The sequence below is a fragment of the Ornithorhynchus anatinus genome, chromosome 11 (assembly GCF_004115215.2).
Source record: "Ornithorhynchus anatinus isolate Pmale09 chromosome 11, mOrnAna1.pri.v4, whole genome shotgun sequence".
In the NCBI taxonomy this organism is placed as follows: domain Eukaryota; kingdom Metazoa; phylum Chordata; class Mammalia; order Monotremata; family Ornithorhynchidae; genus Ornithorhynchus; species Ornithorhynchus anatinus.
Genome location: NC_041738.1, coordinates 10650701 through 10663382, shown reverse-complemented (window position 1 = coordinate 10663382; position 12682 = coordinate 10650701). Strand labels below are relative to the sequence as shown.

At 47.4% G+C, this 12682-nt stretch overlaps 1 protein-coding gene across 1 annotated transcript in view; it reads left to right on the top strand.

Annotated features, from left to right (window-relative positions):
* Positions 1–12682, top strand: part of FLI1 (Fli-1 proto-oncogene, ETS transcription factor) — a 152502-nt gene that overhangs the window by 85757 nt on the left and 54063 nt on the right. Inside the window, exon 2 of the mRNA XM_029075515.2 lies at positions 11500–11714. Coding sequence (XP_028931348.1) covers positions 11500–11714 — 215 coding nt within the window. The remainder of the gene's footprint in view (positions 1–11499; positions 11715–12682) is intronic.

Genomic DNA, 12682 nt, shown 5'->3' with positions numbered 1-12682 from the left:
GAAAGAAAGTGAAATTCTCAGCATCAAAACCCCCTCCTGGAGGCTCTGGTAACCTTTAGGCCAGTTGCATGTTCACTTCCATATTCAGTATTCTTTTTCCGGCAGTAAAGATCACTCTGTGGAAGAGAGTTAAACTTTGATCTTTTGCAATGCCCTTTCAATGTGGTTGTATGAGAAGTGACATTGGAAACTCAGAGTCAACAAGCTAGTAGATACCCAAGGGAGAATTGGAGAAAGACCTAATGGGCAACCATTCTGGATTGTGTTACAGCTCACGTCTCCCCTGGCCTTTAGGGCTCAGTGACCCTCTGAACTGCTTTCTGCTCATTCCCTTAATTTATTAAATCCCATTAAAGAAAATGCTTTCATGGACTCAGGGTGTTGAGTCCTGCTTCTAGGAACTCTTCGGTCCACCTCTCTGTCATGTATTATCAGTCAATCAATTAATTGTAACTACTGAGAGTTTATTGTGTGCAGAGTACTTATACTATAGGATTGGGAGAGATGATAGATATGATTCCTGCCTTCAAGAAGCTTTCAATCTAGCTGGGGAGATCGACATTAAAATAAGTTATGGCAGACTAGTAACCATGTAAGTGCTGTGGAGGTAGGGGTGAGGTGAGTACCAAAGTGCTTTAGGAGTACAAATCCAAGAGCCTAAGAGTTGCAGAAATGGGGAGAATAAGATGAGGAAATGATTTCATCTTGTGGGAAGTCTTCTGTCCATCTTTCTGAGTCATGTGTTGTAGATGACTTCCTGCAAGCTCTTTTAAGGGGACCTGAGAAGACTATGTCCAGTAAATTTGTTTTAGAAATCAGGAGGGGAAGGTCTCTAGGACATGATTGTAGGCTTATATCAAAAGAATAATGATAATGATAATAATATTTATTAAGCATTTACTAAAAGCCAAACAATGTTCTAAGCACTGGATAGATACCAAGATAATTAGGTTGGGCACAGTCCCTATCCCAAATGGGGCTCACAGTAGGGAAGAGAACAGGAACTGAATCTGCATTTTACAGATAAGAAAAATGAAGCACAGAGAAGTGAAATGACTTGCCCAAGATCACACAGCCAACAAGTGGCCAAGCCAGGATTAGAATCCAAGTCCTCTGACTCCCAGGCCCGTGCCCTTTCCAGTAGACCATGCTACTTCTCAAGAACCCTTTGGGACTAAAAGGGAGTTTGGGTTTTTTTTCTCACCAAACTCTAGCAGGTTCTTGGGATTCTCTTAGACAGAGGTCATAGCAGAGAAAAGTGTGAACATAAGCAAGTCCTTGTCTTGGTCCCAGCTCTGCCTCTGAGTCACTGTGTGAACTTAGACACATCAGTTTTCCTCCCTGGGAAGTAGGCCCATAAATCCTTCCTCAGGGAATGATTGTAAGGGTGAATTAGATGGCATTGAGAAAACTAAAAATAACGATAATAGTAATTATTAAGCACTTACTTTTACTCTAAACTCTAGACTGAAAACTCGCTGTGGGCAGGAGATATGTCTGCCAGCTCTGTTGTATTATACTCTCCCAAGCCTTTAGGACAGTGTTCTGTTATACAGTAAGAAATCAATTAATACCATTGACTGATTAACTGATTGGCTGATTACTAAGCACCAGGATAGATACGTGATAATCAGACTGGAGATCGAATAGGTCCTGGGAGCAAGTAGCGTATCTATATAATAATATTAATGACGGTATTTGTTAAGTGCTTACTATGTGCACTGGGGTAGATACAAGGTAATCAGGTTGTCCCACAAGGGGGTCACAGTCTTAACTCCCATTTTACAGATGGGGTAACTGAGGCCCAGAGGAGTTAAGTGGCTTGCCCAAAGTCACACAGCTAAGTGGCGGAGCCGGGATTAGCACCCATGACCTCTAATTCCCAAACCCATGCTCTTTCCACAAGGAACCGGAGACCCAGAAAGCTTAAGTGGTTTGCCCAAGGTAATCCAGGAGAACTCAGGGTCTTCTGACTCCCAATCCTATGGTCTTTGTCCTAGGCCACACTGGAAAGTGCTCTGAGATTATTAAAGGGCATGGATGAAGTTGCTTAGTTGTCCCATTCCTACTGTCTCTCCCTGAGTGGCAGCTGTCAATCATGCAGATGTTTGCACCAGTGAGGATGAAATCTTATGGGGAAAATCTTTCCAGTATGATTTCAATCATCTATGAAAAACTTCAACCAGAAGCTTTAGCCTGGAGGTCTCAGGCCCAGGTGAAACTACAAGAGAAGATATTCTGGATCCTGGGCCAAGGTCAACAAGTTCTGCCCCCGAGGCAAAAACAGTTGGGGTGATAGGGCTGTGCATCCTATTCTGCACCTCCTGAATCCCGGACCATGTCACATCACTGCCCTCCCTCCTAGGGAGTGAGCCCAAAGACCCATAACTCCTACAGATCCACCAATCCCTGGCTAGCTCTCCCCATCTGCTCCAAGAGGAGTCCCTTACATTCCTTCTGTGTTCAAAGGCTCCTCAAACCCATCTATGCCAAGGATCCAGGCTCTGCCACATGATGATTTCCCCTGCCATGAATCAAGGGAGTGATGCAATCAATAGGTTGTCCTGACGACTAGAAATCTTCTTAGAACACTCTGTCCTCAGGATGGTGCGAACTATGATCTCAGACAAAGCTACAAGATGGTCGCTCCTCAATTATCTATTCTGAGGATCCAGAAATCTCCAGAAAATCCACCCTAGATAGCCTAGAACAAGCTGCAGAGTCTGCTAATTTAACCTTACAATGCATCTGCTGTCATCAATCAAATCTCTGTTTCTTTCTCCTCCAAATATTTGTCTGTCAGTCAGCCACCCCCCTCCCACCTGCTGCCTTGGACTGTAAACATTTTGAGGGCAAAGACCATTTCTTTTAGTTAACCGTACTCTTTCCCAAGGTTAGTACAGAACTTTGTTAACAGTAAGCACCTAAGAATAACCCTTGGTTTTGGATAACAATTTTATTTCCAAAATAACAGTTTATTACCTCATTTTTGCCCTAACAATGAACCCAAGAGGTAGGCAGAAAGGCAGGTATGATTATCCCCCTTTTGCAGTTGAGGAAACTGAGGTCAAAGAGATTAAGTGATTCACCCTCAGTCACACACCAGGCAGGTGGCAGAGCTCAGATTTAAACCCAGGAACTCTGACTTCCAAACTGGTACTCTTCCACTCTAACGTGCCACTTCTCTACTACAGTAGGCCACTCAAGACAGAGCCTACAGAAATACTACTTATTGATTCACTGATACTTATCCACTATAGCTGCAGAGCTTATTGGCTTCTTAAAGGCTAAGGTTTATTATTATATGGTATTTGTTAAGTGCTTACTATGTGCCAGGCAGTGTACTAAGCACTGGGGTACACACAAGCTAATCAGGGTGGACACAATCCATGTCCCACATGGGGCTCATAGTCTTGATCCCCATTTTACAGCTGAGGTCACTGAGGCCCTGAGAAGTGAAGTGCCTTGCCCAAGATCTCACAGCAGATAAGTGGCAGAGCCAAGATTAGAACCCAGGTCCTTCTGACTCCCAGGCCCGTGCTCTCTCCGCTAGGCCATGCTGCTTCTCTGATTAGCAGCCGTGGTTCACCCCCAGTATCTGGCTGCCGCAGAAGAGACTCTAGACATTATGCAAAGAATGTGATCAAAGTTGGAGCCATTCGGTTCCCTGGGGTGATCTTGCCTATAGTGCATTTGCCAAAGACATAAACTTAAGACTCTGGTATCAGGTCTGGCCTAGCCAGACTCAAGACAACGATCGGAGAAGTCAGAGATTGCCATTGCTGCTAGTTCTTTTGAATTCCCTCCCACCCGCTTGCTCTCCTCCAAGAGTCAGGGCAGACTGACCAGCCCCTGCACGACTGAAGGAGAGAAGAGAGGAGGAGCAGATAGGGCATGGAGATGGGAGCAAAGTCACCCTATTGATCTCCTTTGGCCCCGAGGCTTTCCCTAAGTTTGGTGTTGAAGGATGCCGATGACCATTTTGCTCATGCTTCCCCATAATTAATCTGGGCGGTCGCAGGTTCGGCAGGCCTGGAGGAGGCTGAATGTGCAGGGCTTGTGAAGGATCTGGAAAGGGTGGCGGAGGAGGTTCCCCTAGCAGCAGGAGCGGTGGCAGTGGGTGACTTCCTTCTTGGAGGGGGAGGGTGGAGCTGCTGGGCCTGAGTATAACACACTTGGGTACTCGGAGTCTCCAAGTGACCCCGTTTAGAGGGGCTCAGCAGGCAGGTAAATGAAAGATTTTTGTGGTGGCAGGGGACAGAGGCAGGACTGGGAGGCAAGACACCTGGGTTCTAAACCCAGCCCTGCCATTTGCTTGCTGTGTGACTCTGGGCAAGTCACATCACTTCTCTTTGTCTTAGTTTTCTCTTCTTCCTCTCCCTCAGACTCTGAGCCCCATGTAGGTCAAAGAATATGCCTGACCTGATTGTCTTATCTCTACCCCATGGTTTAGTACAATGCTTAGTACATAGTAAACACTAAAGAGAAACCACAGTGGCTATTATTGGAGCTCTACTGCAAGGCAGGGAGGCAGCTGGGCCACTGGTCAGGGTCACCCTGAGAGGGACAGTCAGGGAACTTCCCTCGCCAACTCCCTTTGGTGCTCAAAATGCTCGAACTGAAACCAGTAAAATGAAACTCCAGCTCGGGGCCTCTTTCCACTCCGAGAGGCAGGCTGGCCGCGAGCCCGCTGCAGACCTGGTAGTTGAAGTTGCACATCGTCACCGCTTTACAGCTCCAAAGCACACTGTTGGAGCTGCAGAGGGGCTGCAGAGGACCCCCCCACCCCGACACCGAGCCCTTTGGTGATGATGACAGTGGTATTTGCTAAGCGCTTACTAAGCGTCAAGCACTGTTTTAAGCGCTGAGGTAAATACAAGGTAGCCAGGTTAGACACAGTCCCTGTCCTACAAGTGGCTCACAGTCTTAATCGCTATTTTACAGATGTGGGAACTGAGGCCCAGAGAAGTTAAGTGACTTGCTCTAGATCACATAGCAGACAAGTGCCAGAGCCAAGATTAGAACCCGGGTCCTCTAAATCCCAAGCCTGTGCTCTAGCACCTGGGCCATGCTGCTGCTCCCTGGTGCCTTCAGGGAAAATCAAGGCCACCCCATTCCATGCCCGAGTAATTTTGGAGATCCCAGGCTGAGCTGGAAGTTGGCTTAAGAGTAGCATAGGATGTCCTCTGGTGGGCACTAGGGGAGCAAGCCAACTGACCTTTCTGTCCCCCAACCCAGTACATCCCAAAACAGCCAAGGGACAGTTGGGTTCCCTTTAAGGTCACTTGGACATCCAATTCCAATGACCGCACCATATCCTGTCTGTCATAGAGTGACCAAAATGTGGTGTGGCATATCTGCCCCGTGGCTGGAATAGACAAGTGGACCTGGGAGAAGGAGAGGATGGTTGGGTGCAAAAGGAGGATGAAGAAAGGAGAAGGAGGAAATTAGCTTCTCTTTTTATGACATTTGTTTAGCACTTACTTTGTGCCAGGAACTGTACTAGACGCTGTACACTGGAGAAGCAGCGTGGCTCAGTGGAAAGAGCATGGGCTTTGGAGTCAGGGCTCATGAGTTCGAATCCCAGCTCTGCCACTTGTCGGCTGGGTGACTGTGGGCAAGTCACTTAACTTCTCTGTGCCTCAGTTCCCTCATCTGTAAAATGGGGATTAAGACTGTGAGCCCCACGTGGGACAACCCGATTCCCCTATGTCTACCCCAGCGCTTAGAACAGTGCTCGGCACATAGTAAGCGCTTAACAAATACCAACATTATTATTATTATTATTACTAAGCGCTGGGGTAGATAAAGGTTAAGCCTCTTGGGGCCAGGGCCAAAAGATGGGGTGGGGTCTTCTACTGCCGGGAACCCAATTCAAGCACAACCAGCCTGTCCCAGAGAGCTAATCAGTGCTGAGGGTACTGCTACTGCTGGCCACCCAGATACCCCCACCCCACTTCCCAGGGGTAGAAAACCCTCTCTGAACCCTATCTAAAGCAAGCTGAGTGCGCAGTCCTACTGGCTTGGTTCCTGGGGAGGGGAAACCCCAATCTACCACCCACCCACCCTTCTCTCATCATCATCATCATCATCAATGGTATTTATTGAGTGCTTACTGTGAGCTGAGCATTGTATTAGTGCTTGGGTTCAGTATAACGGAATTTTTTTTTTGTTTTTTTAATGGTATTTTTAAATGCTTACTATGTGCCTGGCACTGTACTGCATTCTGGGCTAGCTACAAGATCATCAGATTAGACACAATTCCTGTCCCACATGGAGCTCTTAATCTTAATCCCCATTTTACAGATGAGGTAACCAAGGCACAGAGAAGTGAAGTGACTTGCCCGGTCACACAGTGAACAAGTGGTGGAGCTGGAATTAGAAGCCAGAACCTTTTGACTCTCAGACCCTGGTTCTATTCGCTAGGCAGAGTTGGTAGACATGTCCCCTGCCCACAGTGAGTTTACAGTCTAGAGGGGAAGACAGACATTAATAAAAATAAAGAATTTATAATATGGCATTTCCTAGCTGGGAGGCCAGTCTGGCTTACCAGGACTAGAGAGGCACCATTCTCTGGGGGTCACAAGAGGGTGGAAGTGGGGGCTGGGAAATCTTCCCAGAGGCTGTCTCTTTAGTGAGGTCTGTGTTGCTTATCCAGATTACAAAAACCTCAGATGTTTAGAAATAAACACTGCCCTTTCATCCTCAACCCCTGTCCCTGTCAGTCTTCAGGAGTCACCACAGAACAAGAAAAGCAGATTTGACCTGGTGCTGGGGGGGAATTCCAGAGGAAAGAGAAACCATGGTCCCTGCCCACAAGGAGTTTGTAATCTAATGAGGGAAGTAGGATAAAACACCTACTCATAGTAAGATAAGGCAAGCACCAGTGACACAAAACTTAACATTAGACCAGTTTCAGAGATTTGCAATGTGAGTCCTAAAACAATTGATCCATCAGTGGTACTTTATGAGTGCTTGCAGTATGCAGAACATGGTACCAAGAGCTTGGGAGAGTATAATAGACTGGGTAGACCTGATATCTGCCCACAAGAAGCTTACAAGTCGGGGAGACAGACGTTAAAATAAATTATAGATGGGGGAAGTGGCATAGTATACGGTTACATACGTAAGTGCTGTGAGATTTGGGGTGAATATTCAAGTGCTTAAGGGGTACAGCCCCATGTGCATAGGTGACCCAAGAGGGAGGGAAAATAGTGTGGGAAAATTAGAGATTAGTCAGGGAAGGCTTCTTGGAGGAGGGGTGATTTTACTAGGGCTCTGAAGATGGCGAAAGTGGTGGTCTGTCAGCTGTGAAATGCTGTCCAGGATCAAAGTTAGCCTGGGAAGACTTCACGTATGATGTGGATTTTTTAGTGGCGCTCCTGGCTTCGTTAGACCCTGACCAAAATCCATCCAGGAATTTCCACCCTAAACTTGCCTCCCCCCTTGTCTGCCCAGAACTTCCAAAATCCCTAGGTAAAACTAAGAAATATTGGGGTTCATTCATTTATTTGTTCATTGAATTGTATTCATTGAGCACTTACTGTGTGCAAAGCATTGTATTAAGTGGTTGAGAGAGTACAATATCACACAATAAACAGAAAAATTCCCTGCCCACAAGGAGGGTTGGGGAGGGTGTGACCTGTTTACCATAGTCTCTGTGGAGTCCTCCCATCTGGGCTCTTGGAGGTGCATACTTAGTAAAGGATAGGGGAGGGAGTGGGGGTGAAGGTCCTGCTGGTCTCTAGATCATGACAATTGCTCTCTCGGTCGGGGGTCCTTGAGTCTTTAATGTTCTATCTCATCTTTGGAAGCCGGTTTAACAATGCCCAACCTGCATTCTCTGGCTAATCTGTGACATCCAACCCTCTCTGGCCTGGAAACAGACTTCCTGGCATGATTTCCAGCACTTCCTGCCCTGGTCTCAGCTGGAAATATCTCCAGAACAGCCTTCCTCTGAGGAACTCAGGCAGGCATCCAGCAGGCCCTGGGAAGGTGGTCCCCTAAGAAGCCGGGGAAACAATGCATGGACGCAAAATCCCCCCGGGGTTGGAGGCCCCCTCTTGGGGTTGCTTTGGGAGCTGGTTCAGGAGTAGCCGGATGGGGCTGCTGTCTGAGTATCTGTTGTATTTGGCTGCGTTGGAAAAGTAGCTGCACTGAAAAGTAGATGCACTGAGCAGTGGGGAAGAGGAGCTTTTGGAAGAGAGGGGAGGGAGTGATGATTGGAGCTGAGATCATAGTGGAGAGACTCCGTGTTAGGCCACCCCACTCTTTGTTGGCAAGGAGGAGTTGGTCAGTCAGTCAGTCAGTGTGTGCAGAGCACTGTACTAAAGAAGAGCTTGAGAGAGTACACTACAACAATATAACAGACACATTCCCTGCCTGCAACAAGCAAGCAGAGCTGCATAAATGTTCGCTTGAGATAATCCGTCAGGCTGTGACCTCTAAGAGGCAGCTGGGGGCATGGCAAGGGACTGGTTGCAGGGGTGGGATCAGAGAGTGCTACCCAACCCCCTTCCAAATTCCATGGAACATGGACTTGGCTGTAGATAGGGCAGTAGATTATAATCAATATCATTGACGATGATGAGGGAAAGTTTGATATTGCTTCAGTACCTACTGTGTACAAAATACTGTTCTTAGTATCTGGGAGCATACAACAGAAGTCCTAGTTAGGTTTTTCTGCCCTGCAGTAGCTTATGATCCGAGGAAACCACCCAGAAGTCATGATGTGAAGTAAATGAAAACACTAGAGAAATTCAGGATATTCTTCCTCCTAATTCTCAGGGATTTAGTGAATTGCCTAAGGCCAGGGGTAAAATTACAGCAAAAGGGAGAATGCTTGGAAGAGAAACTGCCTTTCTTTCTAAAGAGGCCCTCAGTACTCTCTATAAATGTGACATGACTTCCCCTCTTCTCTGCTGAATCGATCAATCGATCAGTGGTATTTGTTGAGCATTTTCTATGTGTGCAGAGCTTTGTATTAAGTAGTTGGGAGAGTAGAAGGGAGTTGGTAGGCATGAACCCTGCCCACAGTGAGCTTCCAGTCTAGAGGGTTTGCATAAGGCCACACAGCCGATTAGTGACGGGGCCGGATTTGGCTTTTTTATGCACTTTCTATTTCTAAGCACTTATTATTTGGCAAACACTGTTCTAAGCACTGGAGAATATACAAGCTAATTAGATTGAACACAATCCCTGTCTGGCAGGGGGCTCCCAATCTAAGTAGGAGGGAGAACAGGTATCCCCATTTTACAGTGGAGAAAATTGAGGCACAGAGAAATTAAGTGACTTAACCAAAGTCACACAGGAAGCAATTGGCAGAGCTGGGATTAGAACCCAGATGTTTCTGACTCTCAGGCCCATGCTATCTCCATTAGGCCACCCCAGCTTCCCCTCTAGACCGGGAGCTCGTTGTGGGCAGGGATTGTCTCTCTTTATTGCTGTATTGTACTTCCCCACGTGCTTAGTACAGTGCTCTGCACACAGTAAGCACTCAATAAATACAACTGAATTAATTGAATTAATGAATGCACCCAGCTAAGTAGATGCTCTCTAACATGAGGGCACTCAGGGCAGCCGGTTGCTCAGAGCTTGGGTGCAATCTCCAGGAAGGGTCTCCAGAAACACTGAACCCCATCAAAAACGAAGCCCAGAATTTCTCTTAGGATTCCCAAAAGATTCTCATCTCCCCTTCTACCTCACCTCACTGATCTCTTACTACAGTCCAGCCCTCACAGTTCATTCTCCTAGCGTCAGCTTACTTACTGTGCCCCGAGCTCATCTGTCTCACCACCGAACCCTTTCCCACTGCCTCCCCATAGCCTGGAACTCCCATCCCCTTCATATACACCATGCCACCACTGTCTCCACCTTCAAAGCTTTATTAATGTCACTTCTTCTCCAAGAGGCCTTCTCGGATTAAGCCCTCTTTTTCCCTGGATCCCTCTCCCTTCTGCATTGCCTATGCAGTTGGATCTGTGACCTTTGGACATTTGATATTCATCCCACCTTCAAATCCACAGCACTTGCGTACATATCTTTAAATTATATGTTATAAATTACTTATATTAATGTCTGTCCTCCATTCTGTATTGTAAACTTGTTGCAGGCAGGGAATGCATCTATCTCTGTTGTATTGTACTTTCGCAAGTACTTATTACAGTACTCTGCACATTGATTGATTAACTGATTGGATCCCCCAGGGCTGAGCAGAAGTGATGACTCTTTGTTTTCTAAGGTCTCATCTCAAGGATGCCCCACCCCCCCAACCACAGGTTAAATTTAATCCTCATGAAAGGAAGCCCTGAATGAGCGGAAATGGGACTGAAAGCCAGGCTCACGGGCCACAAAAGGGTCCTAGGCCGTTTATTAAACCCCAGAAGCCATTCTGCCTCTCCTGCCCAAGGCAGGGTGGTGTCTAACCTGGGGAGAGAGGGACAGCAGCATCTTGAAGAGTGGTTTAGACACACTTGCTGGGGGCCTTCGGGAAAGTCACTTCACCTCTCATGGGATTTTTTTTTAATGGTATTTGCTAAGCTCTTTCTATGGGTCAAACACTGTTGTAAGCGCTAGGGTAGATGGAAATGAATGTGGTCGGACACAGTCCCTGTCCTGCATGGTGCTCACAGTTTCCCATCTGTAAAATGGGGCTAAGATCCCCTAAGTTTGGAAGTCCCACAGAGTAGGTGGACTGAACTCTTTCTGATTCTTCTGTATCTGCCCTAGTGCTTAACACATAGTAAGAGTTTGATAAATACTGTAAGTTACTCATCTCTCTTCTTGGCGCAGTCCCAAGTTCTGGGTCTGGCTTACAGAAAAGTCTCTTCATCTCTCTGGGATTTTTTTTTAATGGTATTTGTTTAGCGCTTACTATGTGTCACACACTGTTCTAAGCACTGGGGTAGATACAAGTTAATTAGGCTGGAAATGATCCCTGTCCTGCATGGGGCTCACAGTTTCTACATCTGTAAAATGGGGCTAAGACAGTTAATCTCCATTCCTCTTAAATCGGGAGCCCCAAGGGGTAACCTGGCCTGTACCCTGTCTGATCCTTCTATATCTAGTGCTTAGCACATAGTAAGAGCTTAATAAACACTGCAAGTTACTTGACTATCTTCACGGGGCAGTCCCAAGTGACCACGCAGTGCTCACGTACCACAGTGGGCCTCAGTCTCCTCCCCAGTTTGGCCTCAACTCCAAGAACCTGGAGAACCCCAGACGCGGGTAAGACTTTGGGCTAATTTGCAGCAGCCACAGCCCTTCCCTTTGCTGTGAAGCCCAGGAGGAGCCCAACTGTTTTGCATAAGGGTTAGCAAGAGTCCCAGACACCCGTTCAATCTGCAGTCACCCCAGGTGGAGACTGCAGGTGAAGGCACCACCTCCCCACCAAACCCCAAGCCGGATCACCAGGGCACCTGCCGAGAGAGAGAGAGAGAGAGAGAGAGAGAGAAGAGAGAGGAGACACTTTGCTGACGTCCCCTCTTGTCTGGTTCCCAGGAGGCTCTGTCGGTGGTGAGCGACGACCAGTCCCTCTTTGACTCAACGTACGGAGCCGCGGCGACACAGCTGCCGAAGGCCGACATGACTGCCTCGGGGAGCCCGGACTACGGTCAGCCCCACAAGATCAACCCCCTCCCGCCCCAGCAGGACTGGATCAACCAGCCCGTCAGGGTCAGCGTCAAGCGAGAGTATGACCACATGAATGGATCCAGGTAAGGGAGAGCTCTCCTGACCCTGCTCTGGCCACGGAGCTGCCCGGGGTGGGGAGGGACTAGGGGAGGGGAAAAGGGAGGGTCCGCTCTCTGTTCTTGCTCTGCCCGTAGCCACTGGCCTTGTTGCTCCGTCATGGTTGGGTGGTGTGAGTGACTCAAGCCCCAGTGGGTTTCAATGAGGGCGGTGAGATAGGGGAGCTGAACAAAACAGTGATCTGCTGCAAGAAGAACTCTAGATTGTAAACTTGTTATGGACAGGGAAACAAGTCTGCTAATTCATTTGTATTTATTGAACACGAAGAGTGTAGAGCATTATTCGAGGCGCTTGGGAGAGTTTAATATAAAAATAAATGGGCACATTCTATTTTATTCTCCCAGGTGCTTAGTACAGTGCCCTGCACACAGTACATGCTCAGTAAATGTCATTGATTGATTGACTGAAGAGGAGATAGCGTGGTCTAGTGGAAAATGTTCGGGGCTGGGAGCCACAGAAATCTGCGTTCTAGCTCTGCCACTTGTCTGCTGTGTTTCAATTTCAGTCAGTTTCAGTCAATCTTTATTGAACACCTATTCTGGGCAGGGTTCACACTAAGTACTTGGGAGAGTGCAGTAGAATGGGTAGATATGATCCCTGCCCTTAAGATGCTTATGATCCAGAGGTTCCCTGCCTGCAAGAAACTCACTTCCTCTTAGAGTGGGGATCAGATTCCTGCTCTGCCTATCTCTTGGGCTGTAAACCTGATCTGTTTATCCTAGGACTCAGCTTAGTGCTTGGCATATAGTTAATACCATTATAATAATGAAGGAGATGTAACAGATCTGGCATCAACCCCCACATGCTATGGAAGAATCAAATCATATGACCAACCCCACCATCTCTTCATTCTCATCCTCCTCCTGCTCTTCCTCATCTTCCTCCTGTTCTACCTCCTCCTCTCCTTTTCCCCTTCTCCTCTTCCTTCTCCCCT